Source organism: Pavona decussata, unplaced genomic scaffold, assembly GCF_977016875.1.
Source record: "Pavona decussata unplaced genomic scaffold, jaPavDecu1.1 SCAFFOLD_233, whole genome shotgun sequence".
In the NCBI taxonomy this organism is placed as follows: domain Eukaryota; kingdom Metazoa; phylum Cnidaria; class Anthozoa; order Scleractinia; family Agariciidae; genus Pavona; species Pavona decussata.
In genome coordinates, this window is record NW_028145638.1 from 4,563,692 (window position 1) to 4,591,166 (window position 27,475).

At 39.7% G+C, this 27,475-nt stretch overlaps 2 protein-coding genes and 1 long non-coding RNA gene across 9 annotated transcripts in view; 2 read left to right on the forward strand and 1 right to left on the reverse strand.

Moving 5' to 3' along the window:
- LOC146458519 (atrial natriuretic peptide receptor 2-like) overlaps nt 1–6,005 on the forward strand; it is a 33,336-nt gene extending 27,331 nt beyond the window's left edge. For all 3 annotated transcript variants that reach the window (XM_085091030.1, XM_085091028.1, XM_085091029.1), the window contains 4 exons: nt 38–215; nt 2,058–2,156; nt 2,671–2,762; nt 3,633–6,005. In XM_085091030.1, the coding sequence (XP_084947156.1) occupies nt 38–215; nt 2,058–2,156; nt 2,671–2,762; nt 3,633–3,941 (678 nt within the window). In that variant the 3' untranslated portion in view covers nt 3,942–6,005. The remainder of the gene's footprint in view (nt 1–37; nt 216–2,057; nt 2,157–2,670; nt 2,763–3,632) is intronic.
- The window catches only part of LOC146458520 (atrial natriuretic peptide receptor 1-like), a 44,554-nt gene continuing 21,678 nt past the window's right edge, over nt 4,600–27,475 (reverse strand). For all 5 annotated transcript variants that reach the window (XM_085091023.1, XM_085091024.1, XM_085091025.1 and 2 more), the window contains exons 3-23: nt 25,920–26,232; nt 25,028–25,374; nt 24,557–24,689; nt 23,964–24,050; nt 23,054–23,272; nt 22,012–22,087; nt 21,296–21,419; nt 20,625–20,705; nt 20,324–20,401; nt 20,147–20,251; nt 19,533–19,604; nt 19,053–19,218; nt 17,847–17,996; nt 17,036–17,219; nt 16,040–16,180; nt 15,367–15,490; nt 15,135–15,203; nt 14,764–14,941; nt 13,740–13,838; nt 8,950–9,041; nt 4,600–7,875 (exon numbers count right to left, since the gene is read on the reverse strand). In XM_085091023.1, the coding sequence (XP_084947149.1) occupies nt 7,597–7,875; nt 8,950–9,041; nt 13,740–13,838; nt 14,764–14,941; nt 15,135–15,203; nt 15,367–15,490; nt 16,040–16,180; nt 17,036–17,219; nt 17,847–17,996; nt 19,053–19,218; nt 19,533–19,604; nt 20,147–20,251; nt 20,324–20,401; nt 20,625–20,705; nt 21,296–21,419; nt 22,012–22,087; nt 23,054–23,272; nt 23,964–24,050; nt 24,557–24,689; nt 25,028–25,374; nt 25,920–26,232 (3,117 nt within the window). In that variant the 3' untranslated portion in view covers nt 4,600–7,596. The remainder of the gene's footprint in view (nt 7,876–8,949; nt 9,042–13,739; nt 13,839–14,763; nt 14,942–15,134; nt 15,204–15,366; nt 15,491–16,039; nt 16,181–17,035; nt 17,220–17,846; nt 17,997–19,052; nt 19,219–19,532; nt 19,605–20,146; nt 20,252–20,323; nt 20,402–20,624; nt 20,706–21,295; nt 21,420–22,011; nt 22,088–23,053; nt 23,273–23,963; nt 24,051–24,556; nt 24,690–25,027; nt 25,375–25,919; nt 26,233–27,475) is intronic.
- LOC146458521 (uncharacterized) overlaps nt 23,185–27,475 on the forward strand; it is a 33,460-nt gene continuing 29,169 nt past the window's right edge. The window contains exon 1 of the long non-coding RNA XR_014858296.1: nt 23,185–23,320. This is a non-coding gene — a long non-coding RNA (uncharacterized LOC146458521). The remainder of the gene's footprint in view (nt 23,321–27,475) is intronic.

Consider the following 27,475-nt stretch of genomic DNA (forward strand, 5'->3'; position numbering starts at 1 on the left):
GTACACCCCTCATGAAATGAGTACAATTTTATTTTAGGTCGAGACAATCGGTGACGCTTACATGGTGGTCTCTGGCCTTCCATTAAGAAATGGTCATGACCATGCAGGAGAAATATCCCGGATGGCATTACATCTGTTAGACGCTGTCAAGCAAGATTTTGTCGTTCGTCATAAGCCAAACTTCAAACTTGATCTTCGAATAGGTATCCATAGTGGTAAGTGAAGAGAAGGATGTTTATATGTTTTGTTTTTTTAAAATTTAAAAGACACACACACAAATAAAAGATCTCAGTGTGGTTAATCAAGATTTTTTGCCGTCAACCTTGACAATTGTCATACCGAAGAATTCCGAAAGTAACGTTAATCTTCCTATTGAACTCCGAAAGTAACGCCGCTGTCCCCCCCCCCTCCCCACCCCTCCGAAAGCAGCGGTCCTTCGAAAATGACAACTCAATTCAATTCAATTTTATTCACACTTATTCGAATGAAATACAATATATTTTATAGTAAGAAAAAATTAAACATGCAGAGAAATTTATTTAAGTGATTTTACCTTCTAGGGAAGAAGTGCGTAGTGGCCAAAGGAGCAAGGCTTTCGTGTTGGCCACTACCTCTGTGCAGTTACAAATAAAATGGGGGGGGGGGGGGGGGGGGAGTAGAATTTATAACACTGGTTGTAGAGCTCTGCTAATTAAATTAGGCTTGGGAGAAGAAAACACATCAGTAAGGGAAAAAAGTGTTTACAGCAAATTCATAAGTATATAGTATACGTTAAATTTATATATGTTATTTATGTTTGGCTATCAAGTAGAAAAAGTTTGTATTTCTTCTTAAAAACATTGTAAGGCAGACACTTAACTGCCATTGGTATTGTTTCCCAGGTTTGTGATGCCACTACTCTAAACCATGCTAAACCATAATTAGTTCTAGAAAATAGTCTGTACAGGTTTTGACTAGTGGCAAATGTGGTATTATATTTATGGATATCACAAGCTAGGGAAACAAGATCATGGAGTGCAGGGGGTGTTTCTTTTTTATTGTATTGTAATTTATGCACAAGGGAACCAATTTTCAACTTAAAAATGTTCTCTAGCTTAAGGATTTCTGCCGTATTGGATCTGATGTAACGTTTCAATGCAAGTACTACTTTTTGACTCTATAATACCATCCTACGAATAAATTGTGTCCATTTCGATGGACTAGCAGTGCAGTTGAAGTATTTAGCGTAACATAGGTAACTGGAACACGAAAAATGTCTCCTAGTCTTTCTTACAGTGAAAATCACCAATAGGCTCGTGCACTCGATCGTAATTGCCGTTCAATTTATGTCAGCATTGTGTAAGATAACGTAGAATGGCCTTCAAAATTTAAAGAAGTCACTGAAGGGAAGCGTAATGCGGATGGAACAGCCTGAGTTCAGGACTAAACAACGTGCAGAATCATTTGATGACAGACGAGTCAAATGATACAGTAATTAGTTGCTGCATAATATGAACATTATTTTCGATATACAGCACGAACATTTGAGGCCTATTTTTGTTAGAGTTTGCTTTGTTCATGTGGAGAGTTAATAACAATGATGCATAAACGGAATGACGTTTAAAAAAATTACAAACGTTTTTTCACCATCCGAAAGTAAAGGCTACCCGATAGTAGCAGCCCCTTTGGCCAGCTAAATCCGAAAGTAACGGGGGCTGTTACTTTAGGGATTCTACGGTAATTGTTGAGGAAATTCCAAAGGTCATTAGGTAATTATTTAAATTAATTAATTCTAAATCAAATTAATTCTCCAAATCAATGTTTTTCTGGTTCAAAACCCATAAGCCTGCTAGCAGTCCCTTTCTGGATAGTCGAGAAGGCGCGCGAAATAGCCGAGCGAAAAAGCCGAAAACTGGAGCGAACAAGCGGAGGGAGACTGGGGGAGAGGCGGGAAGGAAAAAATACTTGCACTTCATTTCGTTCGTTTAATAACAAACGCGGACCGCAGGCTGGTTTAAAACGTTTAGAGTTTAGCTGTACATGTGTTTCTGATTAATTCTTATTTCTAACGTCCACAGGTCCTTGTGTGGCGGGCGTGGTCGGTAACACTATGCCTCGTTACTGTTTGTTTGGTGATACAGTCAACACTGCTTCAAGAATGGAGTCAAATGGAGAGCGTGAGTTTGTTTTTATGCCTAAGACTTGTTAAGGCTGGCTGCACACGAGCAAGTTTTCCTTGAAATGGGAGACTTGAGATGTGGTCTCTAATTTACTTCTCTTTCCTTACTTGTGTGGTCTCCCATTTCCTTACTAGGTCTAACGCTCAGTAAGAATTTCAAGGGTTCACTTTAGCACTTAAACATACACTGCAGAGTTAATTCTTTGGTCCATAATTTGTGTCATTTGTGTTTGCTGCACAACATTCATTGTTTTCATGACTCAGTCGAGTCAAAGGAAAACACTGTCCATGTTTTTTAAGCGAGCAAGGTTAACGTGTTGAAACTTTACACACGAGCAAGTAAAACTTTAAAAAAAAAAGAGAACTTGCCAAAAAAATCTTGCTCGTATGCGAAAGACTCAGTTTTGTATTCAACAGGGAAAACTTGTCAGGAAGCTTATCACTCATTTTTACACTGAAGTCAACATGATCTTAACGTGTGGTTTTTCTCTTAACTATATCCCCAATTTTAGCCCTCAAAATTCACATCAGTGAAGCCACAAAGAACATTCTGGATTCACTTGGTGGATTTTTAATTGAGGAGAGAGGAGAAGTGTTCTTAAAGGTAACAAAACATTTAATTTAGTTGCAAGACGACGAAAGTCATGAACGATTTCAGAGAACATCGGCATGCCTTTCGACCATGCCAAATTCATTTCAATTCATGTTACCCTTCCAAAAAAACTATCAGTGGTAACCCTGTCTGTGAGGACTGTACCTTTGTATGATATTCGCACTGCTGCAGTTCAGAGTTTATATGAAGGGTCACATTCATTTATTCACCATGCACGGGTAAAATATACATTATATCAGCTCTCACTGTTGTGCTTGATAACTCAGTTAGCAAGAGCGAGAGCCCTCGTCACTGTTGGTAAGAGCATTGCACCATTGCACTGGTATCGCAAAATCTTGTGATCAAATTCCGGATTATACTTTTTGTAATTATTTTCAGCGGTTTTTCTCCCAAGTGCTTTTTAAAAAAATGCCAACTTCGCAGCGAGTGAGTGCTACTCATAATCACTTTCAAGTTGAAACTCACCTCTTTGTTACTCCTCGATATGTTTAGTGACAACAGGATTGCAACATCCAAAATTGTTCTACTCATCTTCGAGGAGGAGATAGACTCACGAACGTATAAAATGGATCGATAATTCTATTCTCTATCGCTACGTTCAGCCGAATAGAAATCATTTCTAATGTAAGTGGAATGAGTAATGAACACAACAGTAATGGAGGGAGCCGAGAAAAACTGGTCGGCGTCAAGTGGTGTGATATGCGCAAGGAGTGGTTTATAAAGGCGCATGAAACCCCTTATGGGAATAGAAACAATACAACCAAATTAACAACCAAAAGAAATACATTTCTAATCTTTTTGTCCTGTATATATTGTGACTTAACTGAAAATACTAACTAATTTGTCTTTTTCGTTTCACAGGGTAAGGGATTAGTGAGGACGTACTGGTTGGTTGATCACAAGCAAAGAAGAGGTTATCGCGTTCCCCGCTCACCCAAGAAAGTGATCCGTAAAGAGACATTCCGGAAGAGTTTATTCTCAAACGTAACTGGCGAGGATTTCAAAAACTCCCCCATCACACGCTCTTCTTCCCTACGGAAGTCTCTAAAATCAGCGTCCAACAATCCAGTCAACAAGCTACCGGTAATTAAGATGATAGCTGATACTGATTTCGTAGAAGAACGCTACCAGCACAGAAAATCAAGCACTCATTCTATCACCAGAGTCTGACGAGGGATCAAGAAACGTCAAAAGGCAACCCGACTACATTGCTGAAATAAGTTGACGTTAAATTGTTGAAACTACAATCTTATTTTATATTTTGTTGGAAAACATGGAAATAATATTTCTGTGTCAGACAAAACAGGATTTGATTATCGCTCATTTTCGCTATAGAATTTCCCGGGCGCCGCCATGTTGGATTTCTTGACGTAATACGGTTGTTCAATTGTTTCACAAAACAGAACAAAAATTCCGCTCACTGACAATAGCGGCAACCGTATGACGTCACAAAATCCAACAGAGCGGCGCGGCGCGGGAAATTTCAAACCGAAAATAGACGATAATCGTACCTAATTTTTAGCACACTTGAATGTCATTTTTACTTTTCAGACTAAAATTTAGTCTTTTACAACAATTTGACGTCAAAGTTTTCTGTCAGAGTGGAGGTTCTCTTTAAAAGTTCACTAAGCTCGGTGCCTTGGGACTTGATCAGTACCACAGCAAACCTGCAGCTCTCAAAAGCTCTATTTTCACAGGGCCCTTATAACCGGCGGCTGTATTTTTTTAGGGCTGGGATCACAACTCTTTACGAGAGGTGTAAAATGAAATTGGCCGATGTACTGGGAGTGGTCGTGAAGGGGGGGGGGGGGGGTGAAAGGCCCCGTGAAAGGCCCCGTGAAAGCGGCTCAGTTTGTAAAAAACGCTTCGTTAGTTCAGTAAACATGGAAGGATTTGAAGACTTATAGAGTGAGACAACAAAATGTAAAGCAAGAAAACAGTGATAAACTGTTGATTTCTTCACGGGAACTCGGCGTAAAATTTCATGATCGTATAACCACATACTCCTTTCCACACAAAGCGTATGGCCTTAGTAAGAAATCACCAAATAGCTAGGGAGGGGAGGGGTGGAGGCATCGAGGAAACAAAGTGGGGGGGGGGGGGGGAGGGCTAGTCTCTTCCAAAGATCCATCAATGCCAAACCTCGAGGCGAAGAAAGAATGCGGTAAGGTTAATAAAATGATAATGGATACTGAATTTAATTGGGCTTTCATAGTGGAAGGTTCCGAATGTCTTTTTAAATTGATGAGCCCAACAGCATGCAACACACATTTTGTAATCAGAAGGCTACTCATCAGTATAGTGCCATTAAGAATTGGTAGTCTATCTGACCGGTTAAATAAACTGGGGAACAATCTGACTTCCCACACAAATCCGGCTGGCACGATAGTCCGGTCTGCGTCGACATTGTAGTATGTTTAGGCCCACCGTGACAGATAATGGTTGAATGTTCTGGTAAAATATATATATGATATATAATTTGACAAATAAGAATTGAATCGAAAAAGGGCGCTTAATTTTAAAATAAATTGTACTTTAGAAATAAATTTAAAGGACTGAACAAGTTCTTAGAAATTAGAAACTATTTTATTTACATAATTTTCTAGGCGTCCAATTTTTGGATTTTATTTTTTGATAGCTTGAACAGTTTTTAAGTGACATAAAATATTTACTTTCTATATCTCTCCAGCTTGTACTAATGCCTGTGCATTAGGGCTCTAAACTACAATGTGACAAAATCATTTTTCAATGTTGTATAAAGTAAATCTATTCTGACTGATCTTCGGAATCCTTCGGGTAGACTTCGAAAATCTTCGGGAGTCTTCAATTAATCTTTGGAAGTCTTTGAATAATCTCCGGAAATCATCGGATTCCTTCAAATGATCTTCGGCTATCTTCGGAAGGTATCGGGTAAACTTCGGCGATCTTCGCAATACCTCGGATGACCGTCGACATGTCTTGGAGTTTCTTCGTAATAACTTCGGAAATCGTTATAATTTCTGAATTACCTGCATTTCTTTTAGCCGATCAGAATCGAGAATTTTTTCATGTATATTATTATTGATAAAACAATTACAGTATTCCACTCGCGCCTTGTGGTCTCTCTATCATCTCCATATACATGCTGCGCTGGTGGAATTATTGCTAATTATATGACGTTAATAAACAGCACTGTATACAATGAAGAAAGAAAGATTAAAAGTAGAACCTTATATATCTTTAATTATCCAACTATCAATGGATTTCTTTCATAATTATTTAGACTGAGATTTTCAGTACAAACTGTTACCTGCAATCATCGCCATAGTGTTTTAGAGCACTTAATATACTTCTTTGCTATAAACAAAAATAGGCAACATGCGTAGTGGAGGGGGTATAGCGACCCCAGTAACTTCATACAAAAGAAACCTATGAATCTCCGTCTATTGCACACTTGTGTGTACGACTCGATAAGTTTCTCTAGGCCAGCTGCAGTTCCCACGTTTTGCCTTCAAGATTTTGCAAGCAAAATTTCAGGGTTTTTTTTTTTTTAGGAAATCGTGTACGTAACTGCAGTGAAATATTTCGTCAGTTTTAAATTCAATCGTAAATCAATCCATTCAAATTTATGTACAATTTAAAACTGGTTTCTAACACTAAAAAAATCAGTTTTACTGTTGATTATGTTCTTACAAACGCATGCAATACATAATGTTATTCCATAAAGAACTTTGAAAACCAACTATCTCTATCTCTGTAGGTAGTCTCCGATCAAATCCTTCTGGTGTAACTTTAAAAAATATTTCTTTTTCTTTGCTCAGGTCAAGGACGACCCGCGTACATTTAATAAATCCAAATATCCCATTTTGCAGTTGTGTCCTTAGTGACCTGGCCTTTGTGTGGAAGCGAGGCGGGAGTTGACTTTATTTTGATACAAACCTCAATACTTTTCATATGAAAAAAAAAGTAGGATAAAAACAACATGATTTTCATATGACAAGTAGTGAGGTTTTTATCAGAACAAAGTCAACTTCACATCGCTTCTTCTTAAAGGCCTGGGCCCAGTTGTTCGAAAGCCGATTGACGCTAATCCCCGATTAAAAGTTAACCGAGGTTTGTATCTCGCTCGTTAAAAATGTTTTTAAAAGCTGACTTTTAACTAAAGGTAAAGAAAAGTCTAAGTCAAAACTGAAGGGCAAAAATGTTTTGGAAAAATGCTTTTTCTTTAGTAATTAAACTCGAATCAAACTTCATGTTAACCCAGGATTAGCTTAATCGGACTTTGAACAACGGCCCAGGTCAGTGAGTACCCAAAGGTAAAATAGAGAATAGGCTCCTTTCGAACTATTAAAATTCAACTTGATATCGAGGTCCAGAGGACACAAACAACTGTAATGAATAAACGTGATTATTAAAAACTGGATCATTGTATAATGCAATTCAAGGGATTTGATTGGCTGAGCAGCCATGGTATATGAGCAATTATACCATGGCCAAGAAATGGCGGCCATTAAATTGTCTACTGGTTCTTCTCTCACAGCGAAATCAGTTAGATCTAGCAATAATTCTTGATTGTTTTTAATAAAACAATTATTCCACTTGCGCTTGTTGGATATGAGATGATTATAGCCAACTCGGCGCTACGCGCCTCGTTGGCTATCTATCATCTCATATCCAACGCGCGCTCGTGGAATAATTGTTAATTATTCAATTTCCTTTGTTTGTATCCTCTTGGCCTCATTGTCGTGCTGAATTTTAAAATATCGAGTCTATTGAAAAATCTCTCTGTGAGTGAGATTAATGTTCATTCACCCTTCTTTTTACATCGGCCGAAATAAATTATTTGTCAAACAAACGCTTGCGCGATGTTTTGATCGTCGCGCTTTTCAACGGTTTCTACCATATGCCTTCTTTTTACTCCGGGGGATTCGTTCATTGCTCTCATAGTTCTTCTCAGGGATGATGACCGTGACAATCCACAGGGGGAGGGTGGGGGTTCCAACATTCCACGGAATGCGGCTGTCGAGTCTGAGACTCCTTTGAGATGCTTCAGCGACCGGTGATGTCGACGAGGAGTTCGATGCGCCAAATCTACAAGCCAGTAAGTTGTTACTGTTCCTTTGCCCTAAGAAAAAATTGTGTGCAACAAAAATAAACAAATAAGTAGATACAAATATAACGTCTGTTTAAAGTTGAAAGGGGCCGTGTCTTCTATTTTTACGATCGCGACCGCCCAATATTTCTACACCTTTCGCTTTGTAAAATTCCATACTCTGTTCGATTCACTCATAACGCTTCACTGTTAAGATTTCACCAAAACGTTCGATGATCTACACTTGACAACTCCAGCAGTCCTAATACAGTTCTTGATTGCCTTGTTCCCTGGTTACGTGGATAGATTTTCCCGCCATATCTAATAGTCCTCATATCCAATTTCTCACAAAAAAAAAATGCATTTCCCTGAGCAGCGGAATATTATCCATAATGGCTCAGTTCTGTAGAAACTGGCTTTTCTGATGTATGTAAAATTGTGCAAGAACATGTGGTTAGTGATAGCAAGGATAGAAATGGATTCTAACTTTAAAATGTCGACCCTATCATTTGCAGTTCTTCCCTTGTATCTTTGATGACATCGGTAAAACATGATTGGGACTTGCGCAATGGAAATAAATGTGATGGAATATTTTTTTTCCGAGTATGCCTGTGTCATTTACTAAATAATACATCATTCTCATTTATTCACCAGGCTTAAAATATTCCATCACTTTTATTCCATTGCGCATATGCCACGCGACATTCCAATCCTAGCAGTATGCAGGATGTTTGTCCCATGAACCTAGTTTAATGGCCTTAGCTTCCACGAGTCTTCCGTAGCTCAGTGGTAGAGCATCCGAACTAGTAATCGGAAGGTCTCAGGTTCGACTCCTGATAGGAGCACTCGGATTTTTTTCCGAGTATGCCTTTGTCATTTACTGAATAATACATCATTCTCATGATTGGGACTTGTTCATGACTTGAAAATTCACTTCAAATCTGATTTTTTAACACATTTCATAAACACCATCGTTAATTAACGGCGACCAAACACAAAATCACAAAATCACCAATGTATGTAGACTGTGTTTCGATTTAACGAAAGGTCATTGGTCAGTAACTATGTTAAAGAGAAACAGAAACGACAAAATATATTAAGACTTACTTTTAAGTAGACTTCTCCTCGCTCTTGAATTACAAAGCCACCAAGTGTTTCAAGAATGGACTTTGTAGCCTCACTTATATGAATTTTTAAACCTAGAATTGTTAAAGGAAAATTGAAGGATTCAATGAACAAAGTAACTCTATGTCAAAGTATAATAATTTCTTGCTTTTTTGCGGAGAAGGATTGAACAATTAAACACAATAGGCCATCTACTTGGCTCATATGGTTTTATCACTCATAGACGTTTTTTTCAAGTTTTTACCGTTGCAGTTTGGTGATAAATGTCACGCTTTTGAGGTGCATATTTACTATACACCCTTATAAAAGTTTGGAGTAGTACCCGCTCTTACTTGTTCAGTTGAAAATCGACCCCCAGCCCCGGCTCCTCCCACCACATTTCCTTCAATGGCTGGGCAGCAGTCACGTGCCGATTTTGGCCAATTAGATTCGTCATTCAACATAGCAATGGCGGATGGAAAAAAAATTCCGCAGCGTTTGTCGGTGCAAATAGTCTGCTTTTTTCTTCCGTTTTTCGAAAGATATTTTGCTGGAAATCATACTGGGTGATTTGCTTTGGTTTTGGACTGTGTGTCTGTGGAAAAAATTAAACAGGTAAGGCCATTCTTTATACATACTTGCATCGTCTTATTACGAGCCTTCGCAGTTCGTTTATTATGTTTCAAGTCTGCTATATTCAAACAGATATTTCTTGCACTTCATATAGTCTTCGGCTTAATTTTAACGTAACTTTAGAGACTATTTCATGAGCTTCATTTGTTATTGAACGCCCCCGGTCGCTCCCGCAACCGTCTTCGAGATATTTAACGTTGAAGTTTTAGAATTTAGTGGCATCTGACAGTGTTACACTTGTACTTGATTTATATTCAGATTCAAACTACATACTTATATTCACTGAGATTTGAACATGACAAGGATTATTGAAAATATCTTTAATGCACGTCTGTTGCTGATTTCGTTGTGGCAAGTCTATATAAATAATGGCTTCCCCAGTAAACGCTTTCCTTTTATCTCTTGGTGAAACAGCATAGTGGTGGCTTCAGTCTGATTTTTTGGTTGTATATCAAGGATTCATTTTATTGATTAGCCCAAAATATTGGGGAGTCAGGACCTTGGTTTGTCAAACCAACTCCTGTTAATCAGAATGCTGCTCTAAGAAGTAGGCAGCACAGAACAAATAAGAAATAAACAGACTCAAATGTGGGTAAACAACCTTGGCTGAGTGAATGCCCATTCTCAATTGCTCAATTTTTTTTTGGTTGACAAAGAAAGACAAACAAACAAACATTATTACCAGTAGTATATTCATTATATGAATGAGCTTGTCAGTCTAACCATGACAAGGGAAGTGACAGACATTTTTCCAATAACAATCAATGTTTTGCATGGCTGGTAAAAAATAAAATTCAAATTCAAATTCAGTTGAAGTTACAAATTTTGCCTTGTCTAATTGTCATCATTTTTTCCTCTATACCAATATGATACCATTCTTCCTGGCCATAAATTTTTAATTTATTGAGTGAGTGTCTAGATTTTTAGTATCATGTATCAAGTGGGATGAAAGCTATTGTTATCAGTATGGGGAAGGAGGGAGGGGGGCATACATATAAAGGTGTAAAGGGGATACACTTGAACTTTTGGATGTCATTTAAGGTAATATTAACATGGAAGGGGAGACTCCAATAATTATTTTATTCTTCCATACTGCCCGGTGTGTAGATATCTATGTTGTAATGCACCCGAATTGCGCCTGTGGATGGAATGAGCACGTTTGTTTAGCCCAGCTTAGTTGGGTTATGGAATGATAATTTGTATGTGTTACATTGTATGTTTCTAATCCATGTCACACATCTTAACGAATAACCCCAGACTAGTGTAATAGGATGAGGGAGTAGCGTAATAATTCATAGGTACTTGGTGCATATTGGGGACCCACTATTGAGGGTATCATCAAAACCAAGAGCCATAAAGGGCTCTTGTAAAAATCCAAGACTTGCTTATAATCTCAGTATATTTAGGAAATGAAAAAATTACATGTGTGTTTACAATATCCTATACAAAAGTTCTGTGAATAAATGGTGTATTACCGGTATGTTGGTTTTCTATACAATCATCAAGGTACCTGACAAACCGTTAAATTTTACCCCTTGTTGTTGCTGTTTATTTTTTTCTAATATATCATTTCTCAACAACACACTTGAATAAATGTGTGCTTGATGCAAGTTAGTACAATAAGTTGTACTTGTGCACAGTTCAATATTGCAAACTAATTTTGTTCCAGAGGTCCTATTTCTCTGAAAAATCTGGCTGCAAAGTGATTGCATAGCCTCTCTGCACCCTAAAGATCAAGTCCAGTAGTGGTATTAGTAAGACTTCTATTATTCTTGAGATCCATTATGGCCAAAATGTGGTTGTCTATCTATAGGGTGTTTGATTCCCATGTCTCTTTTTTTTTTTTTTTGCAACTGAAAATAAATTTATTGAAATAATATTTACCATACGGCTCTTGTTCAAGTGCTGTAATCCGTGTGGAAATTACTCAGTAGCCAACCAGTTGCAAAAAAATTTGTAATAGCATTGCTGTTGCAACGTACATGTAGTAGGCTACAATCCATGTAAAGCTTTTATTTTGTAAAAATATACCTGATTGAAGAAAATGGAATTCTTGTCTTTCAAAGATTGTGTGATTCATCCAAGTTTTTTAATATTCATCAGTTTACAAGCAAGGCAGAATTCGTGACAAAACCACAAATGAAACCAACAAAAGTTTGCAGCACGATAATATATATAGCAGCAGCATCCAAAATGAAAATCAATTCCAGACAATCCGCTGCTACTACATGTACATTTTATAATAATTATAAAAATTACCGGTATTTTCGACAAACATAACCTCATAAGTCGAAGAACCACAAAACGCCTCGTGATGCGATTTCAAACAATTGGCTATTTAACAATCACGGGCATGGGGTGGGGGGGGGGGGCTTATGAGCGAGATTCCTTATAAAGGAATGCCGTACCCATTTTTGGGGGGAGGGGGTTTCATAAAAATGGGCCTATATGCGAAAGGGAGGAGCTTATAGCCGGGGGGGATTATAACCGGAATAAAGTTTTTGTTTACAAATAGCTGGGCCTATAACTGAGGGCGCTTATAAGCAGGGGGGGGGGGGGGGATTTTACGGTATTTTTTATTGTGCCAGCGATTAAATTGCCTTTGGTGATCGAATAGGGGAAATTGATATTTACGGCAAGATACTCACGCGAAAGCATACAATTTTTTTAAAACTTATTTGCCTCTTCGTGCACGCTTTTGGCCTGGCGCTCTAGGACCAGTTGGGCCTTTCGCTTTTCTATCGAACAGCGAATGAAAACAATATTTACAAATGTTACCTCTGTCACTTAGACGAAAACAAACGATAATTGGATGAGATAATTCGAAAAACGTTGAATTGTGGCGATTTTCTGCTTGTCGTAGTTGTTGTCAGTTTCTTGAGGTCTGTACAGCACAACGGTCTGTTCCATGTGAGCGCAAACGGACGATTTGCCTCATGATGCTTTGTGAGCTGTGTCTAGCCTCGTCTGAGTGTCTATAACTGGATAATTCTCAAGGGCAGTAGCTCAGTAGTGATCTAGAGCATCCGACTTGTTTTTGAAGGTCATTGTTCCGACTCTCGTGTTACGTTCTTGGCATGTTGAATACTATATGTTTTTTCATTTATGAACTTAAATTTTACAATCTTTATTTATCACCAAACTGAGGCCTTCGACTTAGCTGATCTTCATTTAGCAATATTTGGGATACGTAAGAACCTAGTAAATAACCAAGCCCACCAAAGGGTCTCCCATTGGGGACCTTAACATCTGAGTACGAATTTCAAACTAGCCACGTCCCCAGAACTCTCGCTCCTTCCTGTTGCTTACTAACAGATAAAGGAACTCTGGAAACAAGATTGGTATGAATAGTGACTATCTAAACCGCCACGCAAACTAGTTTTGAAAATTCGTACTCGTACTCATTATTGTACTTGTAGTAAAACGTGAACGCCTCGGTTACCTCAGTGGTGACAACATCCGAATGAATCAGTACGGAAGGTCATGGGTTCCACTTCGAATTTTACTTTGCCTGAGGCTCGTGTAATGATGAATATATCATCTTTCTCAAGGCCATATTGTCACCAAATAGCGACCCAATTTATTCCTACGCAAAACCATAAACATGTTCTTAAGAATTTGTGGGTTCTTAGATGCGACCTGCTCCTCATTGCCAGCAAGGAGATGAGATGCCAATACAGTGCAAAACGTCTCACACCAAAACGGCATCCAGGTACATTGACACATATACGTAACCTTATATCACGGTCACCCAACGGTTCATTTCTATTGTATATTTAACAATTAGACGGCGAGCTCGAGGTTTCTATCGGCTGATAGTTGGCGAGGGGCGAAGCCCCGAGCCAACTATCAAAGGCGACAGAAACCGAGAGCGAGCCGTCTAATTGTTTTAGCATACCTCAGTGATCGATCTATGAAGCAAAAAATCTTTTTATTTTATAAATTCTGATATATTTGTACAATGATGCATGCTAAATCGCGCGCGCTCTGACAAACTGCCGTCTATCGAACGATAGACAGCACCTGTGTAGCCAATCAGATTGCGCGTTACGCGATAGTCGGTCACTGAGGTATGCTAAAGGGGAATATCCGACAGCTCAGGTGTAAATCATCAAAAATCATCTCAAGAGTGTACACTAGGTAATAACAGCAATTCTAACCTTCCCCTGAAGATTCCATCCTGGACGCAGTGTTAACTGTATCACCAAATAAACAGTAACGAGGCATTGTACTGCCCACCACGCCTGCCACTACAGGGCCTACAAAGGAATGAATCAAGCGGTAACATGAGTTGTCATGCTCGCCTAAAATCAAAACACAGAAGACCTGAAGTAATAATATATGTACGTGAATGTGTTATCCCCAGTTGAAAACGTATCAACCAACGCGTCGTGCGTTTCTGTCAGATCGAAAAAACAAATGCAACTGGGATTATCGGAAATTTACATCTCCAAAACTGGCGTAAAAGTTTTTTCCCACAACTCATGGGGGAACTAGATGATTCCATGTGAAGGATTCAGGATTTTAGGAATGGGGGGAGAGGCAGGTGCAGAATTCCTCGGGTTGAAAAGGTATAATGATTTAGTAATATCTGAATGTGGAGATGGTAAGGGGGGGCAGAGGCTCAACACTCTAAATCCTCTCCTTGAAACTTCCCCTACGTTAGCTTGCACTTAAGCTTATAGCCGTGCCTTTCCTTTTATTGAGTTGATAAGGAAATAAGGCCACGGTAACGAAATTCGAGAGCTGACCTTTTGCCCTTTGTCGGATTCCCTCTCACGAAGGGCTAGCGCACGAAACGTCAGTATTCGAGTCTATTTACAGTGGCCAAACAGCCCATTTCCAAGTTGCTTTGAACCTCATTATGAAAGCGAGGCTAAGTTTTTATCATGAATATTAGTTTTCACTCATATGCAAACAGAACTAATTTTCATACGAAAAGGCTTTGTATTTAGCCTCGCTTTCATAATGAGGCTCAGCAACTCGGAAATGACCTATTACCTTATCAACTCTGTTGATAAAAACAAATATTCTTTTCCGCCCTACCACCGACACAGCACCACAGTTTCTTTAGAAACTAACCCCCTTTAGAGTTTGGATAGTCGAACGAGAGAGCTAAAAAGCGTCGTGAACTTGGCGAAACTGAAACGAGAAAGAGACTGCTAGCACTGGGTTTTCACTTACCGCTGTGTATACCAACACGCAGTTCAATTTTATGGTCAGGTTTATGGCGGACTGTGAAGTCCTGTTTAACTCCCTCGATAAGATGAAGTGCCATACGTGCGATTTCGCCAGCATGGTTGTGCCCATTTCTGATTGGAAGACCAGATACCACCATGTAAGCGTCACCTATTGTCTCAACCTGAAAAGGAAATATGGCATAAGGTTACTTCAAAGGGGCTGGGCCTGATTGATTACGATCATCGTTTTTTTTTTTTCCTTTTTGGAGTTTTTTTTTTTCTAACAGGTAATCATAACGAAATTGTGTGGAAGGTGAAAGACCGGGTCGAAATTCCAGACTCGGCATTTGTGTGTTATAAAAAAAACCAACCTACCTTGTACACGTCAAACTCACTGATGATCTCATCAAACAAAGTGTATAGGTCATTCAACAATGTCACAACCTAGAAGAAAAGCAAACGGGATTAAAGTTCAAGTTCAAAAATCAAAGGAGAGAATCCCGCCGCGAAAACCTGATAACCTGTAACATCTTGCCATGCGCAGTAATGGCATCTTTGGGCAAACCATGAAAATTGTCATGAAAAGTAATCTCAGTTTCTTCCATACCTGCATTGGAGTACTTTCTGATGACAGCTCCGTAAATCCCACAATGTCACTGAAGTAGATTGATACCTCGTGGAAACTTTCTGCTTCCACTGCTTTACCCCTCTTAAGCTGCTCTGCGACGGGGCTTAAAGACGAAAGAAGAATTTGTTTTAAGGCCGCTTTAGGCAGTACAATGTCCTAGCTAGCAAGCTTATATGCTAATGCTAAAGGCTATTAAGGGCGATTTAGACGGTACGATTTTGCTTACGATTTGTCGCATGCGACACGCTTACGCCATGCCTACAACACGAATCGCGTCGTGTAAATCAACCTATAACATGTTTTTAAATCCTACGACAATCGCAAGTAAAGGCAATGTTGAGTGGCGAGAGTTGTGTACGATTTTTACATGACGCAAGCAGCGTGCGCTCTAGAAATCGCATGTGACAGTCGAGAGAGAAAATCGTACCGTCTAAATCGCCCTTTACAAGACCTGTCTCCTGTAGAACCAGCCTTATTACTTTCGGCCCTAGGGATCATGTTACAGGGGACAACTTTCAACAGACCCCGGTCACCATTTTACCTTTTCGGGGCCCTCTAGAAAGTTTAATTAAGCCATGTGAAACTGCCTACCATTCATGGAAACGGAGGTGTACATGTTGAACATTTTCAATAGTCTCTTCAAAAACGTTACCGTGGTAATATTCTGTCCAGCAATGCATCTGTCTTCTTTTTCTCCTCCACCAGTTGTGCGGTTCTTTCACTCACAAGATCCTCCAGATTGTCTGCGTATTTCTCCATCATATACACTACATTGTCAAATATGTTGGTTTTCCTGAGAGAAAAAATATAGAGCAATCAGTGTATAATCGTCATATAGGCAGAGACTTCACAAAAACAACCCCTGGTTTTTCCTAGAGTGCAGAACTAACAACGTTTCCGGCCCGGGGATTTCGCTTTTTCCTTAGTGATTCTTTAACTTTCCCAATCTTGAGATATGGACATGGATTTTCAAAGGTTAGAAAACTGTCTCTCTCACTTATTCACTATTAACTTTCAGTTTTTCATGGAAATTTTCTAACAACAGACCAAAGAATTGGAAGTTGTCAGGGCTGGAACATGAGGTTCGGAAAATGATGACGTCACTGTTAACCACCCTATTTTTACACGATCACGTGAGTCACACTAAAGCTTAGCCATAGAAAAGGCAATAGAGCGTTTCCATTCACGTGACTACCAGCCATATTGGGTTACTGAAGCAAAAGAAAGTATTTGAATAAAAATAGAGTTAAATTCCCAGAGGTTTAGTTTGGGACACCAACATGGCCGCCATTTCTTTGTTTTGGGACACCAACATGGCCGCTGTGACGTCATGTGAAAACACTCTATACCTTATTCGGCGCAGTTGACCGACCGACAGTTCGTAAATGTAATGTACCAATTTTAAGGGTACGTTTTATCATAGTCCTTCGTATTTCTTCACAATAGCGCGTACCATTTTCCGAGTGATTATTTTTCAAGATTTTGCAACACCATCCCTTCAAAATGGCACATTCATTTTACTGTCTGGCCGGCTAGTTCTGGCAAATGGAAAACACACTGTGTTCCCATTTGCTTAGCTGTTCCATGTCAGGCTCACAGGCTCCTGTGCAAGGTCATGATCAATAGCTACGCTTCTGGTCGTACTCACATGCCACTGTTGTTAAGTATTCTCTGCAAGGTTTTCTTGATGTCGTGAAATTCTGGACGTGCTTCAGGCTTTTCATCCCAACACAATTTCATTAATTCTCTTAGTTCCTCCACTCGAGGAATGAGTTGAGCAACTGTAGGACGAAAGGGAGGTATTTCGCACTCTGTGACTCGCTTTATAATCTCTGAAGGACAACGAAAAAGCGTCAATACCGTGAAGATTCAACTTACCGTAATTAACGCCTCTTTAATTGGTTGATACGAAAATGCAGGTAACTGCAGGGATTGCCATTTAATCGATCAACTCTGAATGCCTGCATGGCCACCGGATTAACTGGCAGAAGAAATAGCCGACAGAGTGACTCTCTATTTTACAAACTGAATGAATGCGCGAGCAACTGAAATACGTTAAGGCTGATTTACTGGAAGACTGAATGAAACGCAATTTGGTGGCTGGCTGAATGACTCGCTCATTGAATGACTCAGTAACTAAATGATTTTTAGAAATCTGTTTACTGACTAACTGACTGATCAAACGAACGAACGTATGAAGGAACGACCGACCAAGCGAATGAATGAAGAAATGAATGCATACGTGCATGATGAAGAATTGGTTGAACGAACGAACGAATAAACATGCCCCTTGTTCATAGTTAGAAGAGGGACCTTGTTCGACTAGGAAAAGAAGTAAATGAATCGTGTACCAAAAACAAGTTAGCAAACAAACAGATACATACAACTACTAAACGCGAGAAAACAACTGAAGTGACAAATCTGCAATTGTATAAAATGTATCAATGCGTTCAATTTACGTTCTGGCTCCAGGTAACTCCCGCTGTAGGGTGCCTGTCTCGTATGAAATTCTGCTAAGATGATGGCAAAACTGTAAACATCTCCTGGTTGCGTTCCATTGACAGGGCGAACACTCATTCTTAGAATTTCTGGTGCCGTCCATAACAATTCTAAAATGAAAGAGCGAAGAGGTTATTATGGGTATTATGAATATGATTTTGATTTATGAATATGATTGACTGTGATTATTATGCAGTGCACTTGCTTTTCTGTTAAAGTGCCCATGAAGCGAAAATTGTTTTTAGGTAGTTATAAAATTTACCCTTTCAAACACGCAATTTCAAAGTTTGAGATTTCTGGGGTAAAAATTGCCGATTTTGTGAGTGCTCAAAGTTGGGCTATTTTGCACTCAAAAATGGTATTCGAATCGCGCGGCCAAAATGCCACATGACAATGACCGCTGACGTCATGGTGGTGCCAAGAATTGCAATTCATCATGGCGGAAGAGAAGAAAGGATATTTCTTCATCGTTGCTGCTTCATGTGTCAGAGAAGTTGCTCATTTCAGAATCGCTAGACACGCTTTTCCCTTTCTACAATCTTCTTTGGCGGCAAGAACGGAATGAGAGTAAACAAACTTTTGGCACCAATGTGACGTCACTTGACCCAGTCCTCTGACCATTTTTGAGAGCAAAATAGCCCAACTTTGAGACTTCGTAAAATCCGCAATTCTTACCCCAGCACTCTAAAACATCAGAATCATATATTTCAAAGTGCAAATTTTATAACTACACAAAAACTATTTTCGCTTCTTGGGCATTTTAAGCTTCTATAAAAAAGAAACCAAACCATGATCCTAAGACACTATGTACAGAGTTCCTTGATAGGAAAGAACTTTACTTATTATATATACTTGTCCTATTCAGAGAAATCTTTTGACGTTTGTTGATGTTGGCTGAACCAGTATCATTCTAAAGTATTTATCAATTTTTTTATGACTTCTAGTGCTACAGTAACAACTGGCACCGTTTCTGTTTGCATCTTATACATTGAGCGTTTCAATGTGTAAACTGGTAATTATGCATATAATTATGATTACGCACTAAAGGTAATAAACTCGCTCGAACTGTGGACCATTAAAACATCCTGAAAAAGTACGAAGAGCTTAGTTGACTGCGTCTTCCTTCAGTGAAGGATGCACAGCTGGTCAAATACTTGGCTGTGTACCTTTGAAATAAGATTCACCATGTGTGTAACTTTTACTCCGTTTCGAGCGAAATGTTGGAAGACCGTAATCAGCGATTTTCAGTGTCCAACGGCTGTCCACCAGACAGTTAGAAGACTTGAGGCTTCCATGCGATTTGATGTCCGTGCTATGAATATGTGCCATGCCCTGGAGATAAGAAAGGGACCAAAGTCAATACAACAACGTCGCTCCCCAAAGAAGTTATCAAATGCAACAGCAACTATGATCAACAAGGAGAAAGCTGAGGCCTAAAATGCCTTCTGGTAAAGGTACTTCAGTTTTAGTTGGCAAGTCTCACTTTTAATACCATTATGTATTAGCTGTGACCTGAGCTTACCATATGTCCCGCTGCATTGTTCAACTTTCTTCCCCTTCCCCTAAAAAAAAAGTGCCTAAAACTACACACACTAAGTCTGAGAACTCAAGTTATGCTGCCAGGAATTTCTCCACCGTGTATTTACCTTAACTATATCGTTGACAAGTGACGAGATAAACATGTGGTCCAACTTGACGTCGCTGTTCTGCAAAATTTCCTAAAATGACACCAAGCACAAGAATTCAGACGTGTTCGGCTGCCTAAAACTATGAAGTATTATCACCGCTTAGAATATTTGGTTGATAATGCTCATGGTGACTATAGATGGTAGGAGGATCTCTACGGAAACAGCTATCTCCGCGCCATGAGCAAGTATTGATTTGGCGCTATATAAGCATATATTGTTATTGTTTGTTATTGTTATCTCACATTGGTTAAAGGATAAATCGCCAGAGAACATATTTTTCATCTGATAGACCACGTTTGAAATGGATTTTGCTGTGCCATTTTATTCGCCCAAACAAATTTCATTCACCAGCACTCACTCGTCTACAACGGAATACGTTGTCGTTAATCAACAACCTCAAGAACAAGGAAAACACAGGTTTTTCCGTCTATTTTAGCGTGATGGTGAGAACTCACAATGGGCGAGCCTGTTCTAAGTGAATTTTACTTGCATGCGGAATCGACTAAAATTACAGTGTTCAACAAACGCAAAGTCGAAGGAAAAGCATTTACAATCGCCAAACTAAAACTTACTTGGAGACTTCCGCGAGGGTAGAACTCCGACACAACGCAAACGTTTGGGGGATCGACAGTTGCGCCAATGAAGTGCGCGAGATTATCGTGACGGACATCAAGCATCTGTTTATGTAAAAAGGCAGTTAGTGTAAGAACATTGAACATCAAAACCTGAAATTGCTAATTCAAATATACCTGTTTCATCTCCACGAGAACTGGCCGCGTAAGATCCACACTCTTGGAACCAGCACGTTTTACCACCACGGGGGTCCCCTAATGGGCAACAATAATACGCAGTGACAATGAACAACTGTTACAAATATAATGTAATCATGGCATGCTTGTATCTATCGCTTCAGTTTCAGGTGATCCCTCTCACTTAGAGCAAAACTCCAGCATAGATCCGTATTCAGCGGAAGTAACACGGTTCCAAAAAAGTGAATGAAGTTCTTCTAACTAAGTACGTAATAATTAACACACTTTAAATTTGTCGTACCTTAAAAGACCCAAACCGAGTGAAATCGCAGCACGTGTTTCCATTTTGCAAAGGTCCCAACAACATTTCACTGTCACCATTCTGTACATGACAAACACAGATACAATGTTGGTAAAAATATCTAAACGACTCAATCTTCCCTCAACCCATGCAATCGAGATATACAGACAGACAATAATAAGTCAATGACAGCTGAAGAAAAGCAACACAGATTCAGGACTCACTTGAATGGCCTGCTGATTGACTAATTAACATACTAAGTAACTGAGTGACTGTCTTATCCACTGAACCACAGTGCTAAACCACAAGACTGGTTTGCTGATCTCTTACCAGACAATCTGACTCGCTGAGTGGCCAACTCGTTTTTGTTTGTTTGTTTTGTTTTCTTATATCGTATTTTGCCTTTTTTTTTTTTTTTTGCAAAATACGTACGAAAATATGGACTGAACCCACCAATTTACAAAAATTACCGAGAAACTGACGGACCACTGAGCCGGAATATTGTAATTGCAGTTGTCTTTCCCGTCAATCGAAACTCTGCTCTTCCGATCTGTCTCCAACATCCCAAATCCTAACTCTTCCTTTACTTTGCCTTTCTTCTTGACCCTTATTTCGCACAAATCTAACCCTACTAATGTACTAATGCCCACTATAACCAATCTACGCCTTACACTCAAAGGAGGATCCTCTTCACATTGTGTCCCGAAATACTCGAAGTCTGATCTTCCAAGGACGATTTCAGAGTAATCTATTTTCCACAGTAAACTTTTGAGCTCTCTTTCCAACCTTATTTGTCTACAAAAAACAAAGATAACTGCAGGTTTATTTTCAATAACCTCGCAAAACTTGGTAAAAGGTCTACTTGAACCAGACTATCGAGAGAAATGAATGTTGTGCCGATAGCACTTTTTCTTTGTCTCGTGCGATCTTCCATTTCCTTACAAGGGCTGACCCTTTGTAGGAATCTAATGAGTTCTCTTACCACTTAACATACGCTAAAGAGTAATTCTCTGTTCTTTCACTTCGAGAGAAATTTCTAGCTAAAATTTCCTCACCACTGAATTTTCCGGCATCTTTGATATCTCTTTCCCGAATTTCACTGTCCCGACTCAGTTTCAAATTCCAAAAGCCTACAACGGATTTCACTTGGTGTCTGTGAGTTTAAAACTAACTCTTGGGTCGCTTTAAAATGCGATTACAGAAATTACCCTTGGAATTTAAAAATTCCCTCCAAAACTACCGCGAAAAATGATTTCACGCCATAAGGTAAACAGTAGGGGCCACATCCTTGAGAATGTAAAACTTATAAGAACCTTAACGCTCGCAAGCCGCCAGGTTCAACTGTGGGAGTATAAGATGCTCTTACAAAGCCAAAAGGAAAACCAACCTTATTTTGCTGACACAGAAAAGACAGAGCAGCAGGAAAGAAAACCCCGATATCCCAGCAATGATCGCCATTTTAACTGCAAGACAATTTAAAAATACTTGCGATTTAAGAAACACACAAATAAAACAAGGATGCAAAATGTAATGCAATGGATATAATAACAGACACTAATGTAGCCCCTAGTCATGACTAATTTTGTAGTAGATAAGTGTACTGCGGAAGCGTACGCTCAATCCAAATCCGGACTTTGAATCCAAATTGATTTCCTGTTGCTTTGGGTAAATCCTAAAAGAGTTTTCAGTTGAATTCATTCTGAGCAAGGACTCGAAAGATTAACGCAAATCCGGATTTTATGGGTTTGACATCCATTAGTAGTGTTGCTAGTGGTTTCAAAGGGATAAATGACACCATCGCTGTGGCCTAAGAAATTTTCCGACTTCAAAATTGCAAAATTTGTGGGACTCAAGGGATCTAGCACATTGCTCCAGTGCTCCGGGACTAAAATAGATTACAAAAACAAGAAACCTAGTATTTTAGTCCAAATCTAAAGCAAGAAAAATGAATTTCGGACTCATCTGTGTCCCACAGCAAACATTTCAAGCTGTGGGAAATAAGAATCTCTTCTAGCCTGCCACCCAAAATCCCCCCACCCCACCCCACCTTCATCCCACGCCCTCACTTTCCAGATATGTCCAGAAATGCACGTTAATGAGATGCATGAACTGTGTGACAGACATCACAAGGCTTCCCCTTACCCTAATTCTTACTAAAACACAAATAATTTTTCAAACATAAAGACAAAAGGATCTGTCTTGTATAGAGTACCCACATTCTGGGTTAGGTGCATTTCTGGACATAAGTGTCACTTTCCGACACTTGCTTATCTCAACTGAACTGCTATTATGTATTATCGTTTTCAACTTGAAGGCTACTACGGTCAAATGTCTTCTTTAGGACGCCTCTGTAATGCTACTCATATTTATAGTGCACTAATACTCCACTACGTGCTTGTGAATGAAAGAGTCTGACTTTTACCCCTTACCACTTTCAGGGTCACTGGACGGTGGTGGACACAACTCGTTTTCATAACCACAATCTGGACTATCCTTGGGTTGGGACCCTCCCGGCCACATTATCTTTGTGTCAGGCCTGAGGGTAAACGCCAGATCAAGATCGCTGTTGTTGTTATAACTGATCGTAAAATCACCAACTGGCACCATCTTGCCCTTGTCTGCGGGCGCATTCTTCGGGCAGTTCTTTTCTACAAGGAAAGAAAGTGAAAGAAAAAGAATGGAAAGACATTTAGCAGGTAAGGCGAAGATGCATTCGAGTGACAGGTGCAGGTGCACTCTTTTAGCGGAAGCTTAGCCTAGATTTTAGTGAAGCATGATGCAACTAACAAACTCAGTGCATCATTTTACCCTGTATGTGGGATGCAAATCGATCGTAAGGTAATCGTCCAGATCTTATCAGGTTTCCTTAACGTTCACTGGACCGGTTTATACACCAGGATTTGCTCGCCTAAGGAAAAAACAAGTTGGGAAAGACGGGACTGGAACCTTTGACGTTCATATTATTAGTTCTACGCAGTACGTGCTAAACTAACGCGCTACTACTTCGAAAGACTGTTGAACGTTAAAGATCTGATTTCATGTCTAATGGTTGTCTGTCCGAAATACAACCACAATACCAGAACTCCTATTTAAATGGCCACACTGAGGCCACACTAGCACTGAAGGAGAGCATAAACGTTTCTGTCGATATGGCCGCTTGGATTAATCAGGTGAAATGATCAAAATGAATTACTACCGATTAACAGCACAATTTTGATAAATGAAAGGAATACTCTTGTCTGAAACAATTAACCAAGCTGAAAAGATTTTTCCGAAACATCTTACTGCCCTTATATTCTATTACAGTACATTTCGTTTGGTAAACAAAGGACAACGTACCTGTGAACCCCCATCGCATGTCCATAAGAATTAAATCGACTTCAGCATCGCCATTTTTGTCAACAAATACCCGCTGACCACGAATACCTAGAAAAGAGAGAAACTGATCAACACCCGTAAACACCTGAAGACGATGTTCAACCACACGTATTAAAATGTTATGGCTTAAGCGCTGGTCGTACTGGGATAAAACTGTCAGCGAAATAGGGGAGCATGTTGCTTAGTTGATTCTCGTTCTCCGTGATTCTCGTAGGAAAAAGAGGACGAGATGTCTGACCTGTTCGCTTCTTGAAGCCCCTTCTACTCTCGGTTTTCGCCTGTTTTCTTGCGGTCTTACAAGGTTTTGTTGTTGCAATATTCTGACGTCTGTTCCTACTTCTCGGCTTCGAGTTCTGTCTCTTCTTGCGCTCTCGTTTACTCTCATTAACACATGCGTCCATCCGTTCACACGGAGAAAATTCGGTGTATGTACCCAAAATATTATTTCGTCCTTTGCATCAAACGTAATCGAACTTCTGAATAGAAGTTAAAATTCGTGTCACTGTAGACAGTTGATTGTGAGCGTAGTTCCGAGTTCGCAGCCGAATACTTACTGTTGTACTCCTTATTTAACAGCTTAGAAATGATGTTCGTTCCGGTCGGTTCTTCATTCCTTGCTAAGGTCTTGTTTAAGGCAACAGCGTACTGGTAAACGGCATCGTAAAGAAAGGAAGCATACATGGGTGGCTGTAAATTGAAAATAAGAGGGTTGTGAAATAAATGTGATGGTATATTTCAAGCCTGGTGAATGAATGACAATGATGTATTATTCTAGAAAGTGACACAGGCATACTCGAAAAAAAGGGATGGTAGTCAATGAGGTTTTACTAGGAGACTCCTCGTGGAGGTTCCCCTTAGCCGGCTGAGTCAGGCGAGAAAAACTGCTGGGCCGATCCGAATTAGATCGGGCGTTCTGAATTGATTCACACGCCGTACTTCACATGAACTTAATTCATTGAATTCGATTCGGCTCAGGTGAAGAACGATGTCAGAACCGGGCCTAACAAGAGTTAATAGCCACTTACATTTGTATTGTACTGCCCTTCCACGTAGACACTACTGTTAAATGGCGGATCAATAGACCGATTCTTCACGTCGGACTGGAATTGATCAAATGTCTCAGCGTTCTCGTTCACATTCAACGCTAGTACTAACACGGAGTCGAACGCCTGCTCAAAATTGCATCGGTAATAAGGATCCTTCTCGTCTACGTGGATAGCGAACCAGTAACTGGGGTAACTATTGGCCATCAGGACCTCGTCATGGTCGAGTTCAAACCAGATGAAGACATAGTCACCATCGGTGAGCCCGGCCTGACGTGCGGGCATAAGCGTTTTACGGGCGTAGTAGAAGTCAGCAACAACAATGATGACTGCAAATTTAAGAAGAGCAGGATGCATGAATGAAAAAGGCTGCATGATCGTCGTCAATGTAACGATTCTTTGTGGAAGTTATGTGTTGGACTCAATTCCTTTTCTCTGTTGCCCAGGGAGAGTAGTAATGTATATTCATGAGTGGCGAATGAGGACACATTTTGTACATAAAAAAATCTCCTTTTGCTAAAACATAGCCCCGAAACATCCATTTTTCTCCGCATAGATATAACGTTAAAAAGACAGACAAAAAGACAGATAGACAGACATTTATTTATTTAGACACAGAATATCATGTATTGCAACAGGTGGTTTCCATGAAAACCGTGTATTTTGTTTTTGTTTTGTTTTTTAATCAATGCTTAAATGTCATTCCCAAAATCTCCCCTCCCTCAACTCCACTGCGCAGAAGGATCTCGAAATCATTAACTTCATACTAAAAAAAGTCTTCGATCTTACACGCCACTAATGTTAAATATTGCCCACCGGGTCTGCTTGTGACATGCTAAAGTACTTACAACTTATCTCATTACATCGAACTTACTTCTGACTTTTTCCTTGATTAGCTTCATCGTCCGTACCATCTCAGGCTCGTATTCCGCGCGGGATTGTGCGTCCACTATATCCATGTCAGCAAGCTGTTCCTCTGCACGAATACGAATTCCTTCCAACTTCAAACGCTTCTTGATGTTGTCCTTGGTGTGCAACCACGTTTTCTCAAACAAGAGGCCTACATTTTTCCATTTAAAGTGAGCGAGAAGCAACAACAAGTAATCAGGCAGTTTTGTAGTTTGCGCGTAAGTTCTTACAAATGTCGAGTAAAGCTTCTTGTTTGAAAGTTCTGGGTCCATGCACATCTGCAAAACATAAAGGATCGTAATTATTTGATCATGACTTAATTAGCACCCTCTTTCCAACTGAATAAGCGCCCCCTCATATAAAGATGAGTACTTCCCCGTGAATGTCGTTACACAACGCCCATTTTTTTTTAAAATTCTGTATTTTTGCGGTTTCCCCGTGCCGCTGACTAGCAAGGCCGACGGACGTCATGTGACGTAGATTAAGGAACCAGCGCTAGAGCGTTGCAAACGAAATGAAAGGAAAATAGCGAATTTTACATCTTGCTGTCGGTCTTCGTGTTATATCTGCAATGTCATCGGCTGAAGAGAGCTTGCCTAACACAGAAAGTGAACAACTAGTTGAACAGCTAAGACGAAATTGAAGCAAAGTGTTCTTAATCTACGTCACAGCCCCGAGAAGAACCGAGAGAAGACTAAGTCAAGTGGTGAGCCAAAATTGCGGCAAATTTAAAGGTTTTTTCAAAAATCATTTAAAAATTGCTTTTATCCAAATTGCAAAATCTTTCCGCAGAACTTCTTTGTGTGACGTGTTGATTCAGGTGTAAAAATAGAACAAGTCTTGCAAGGTCACTTTAATAAGCAGCACTATTCCATAATCGCTTCCTTCTGAGTGTCCGAATTCCAATAAGCGCTCTGTATTCCAATAATAAATCAAATATTTATTGAAGATACCAAGATTCGCTAAAAAGTGGTTTACGCGAGGGGGGGGGGGGGGGGAAGAGGGGGAGGGGGCAAGCAACTGAGCTTTTGTGAGGACTACTTGGAAGAGGAAAAAAGCACAGCTGGAGCTGAGAACTTGGTGAGATAGTATGATTGTTACAAAATCATGTTTGCTTAAATTCCTGTATTTCGTTTTGATTTCATTTAAGTCAACCTTGGTGGTTTCCTGAAGCATAAGAAAGCCGACACAACTGGCTTGACGATTCAAGCTGGAGGTTGCTTGGAATCACACAAAGTTAAAACACTGAGAAATCAAATCGGTACCAAACTCTTCCTCAGCGTGGAAATGTGTTTTTCAGTGTTGAGATTGCCAATCTTGCTTCCGTTTTCTTTAACTCTTTAAGCCCTCACTGTGATCAGCATCAAACTTCTCCTTGTAAAATCAATGCTTACTCAACCCCTGAGGTCATGAGAATTAAGGATATGATCACCCAAGGTGAATTTTCTTGATATTTTAGTAACTTCTCCCCAGTACTTTTATAAGAAAAGTATGGGGACAAGATAGGGGAATTTGGTCTTT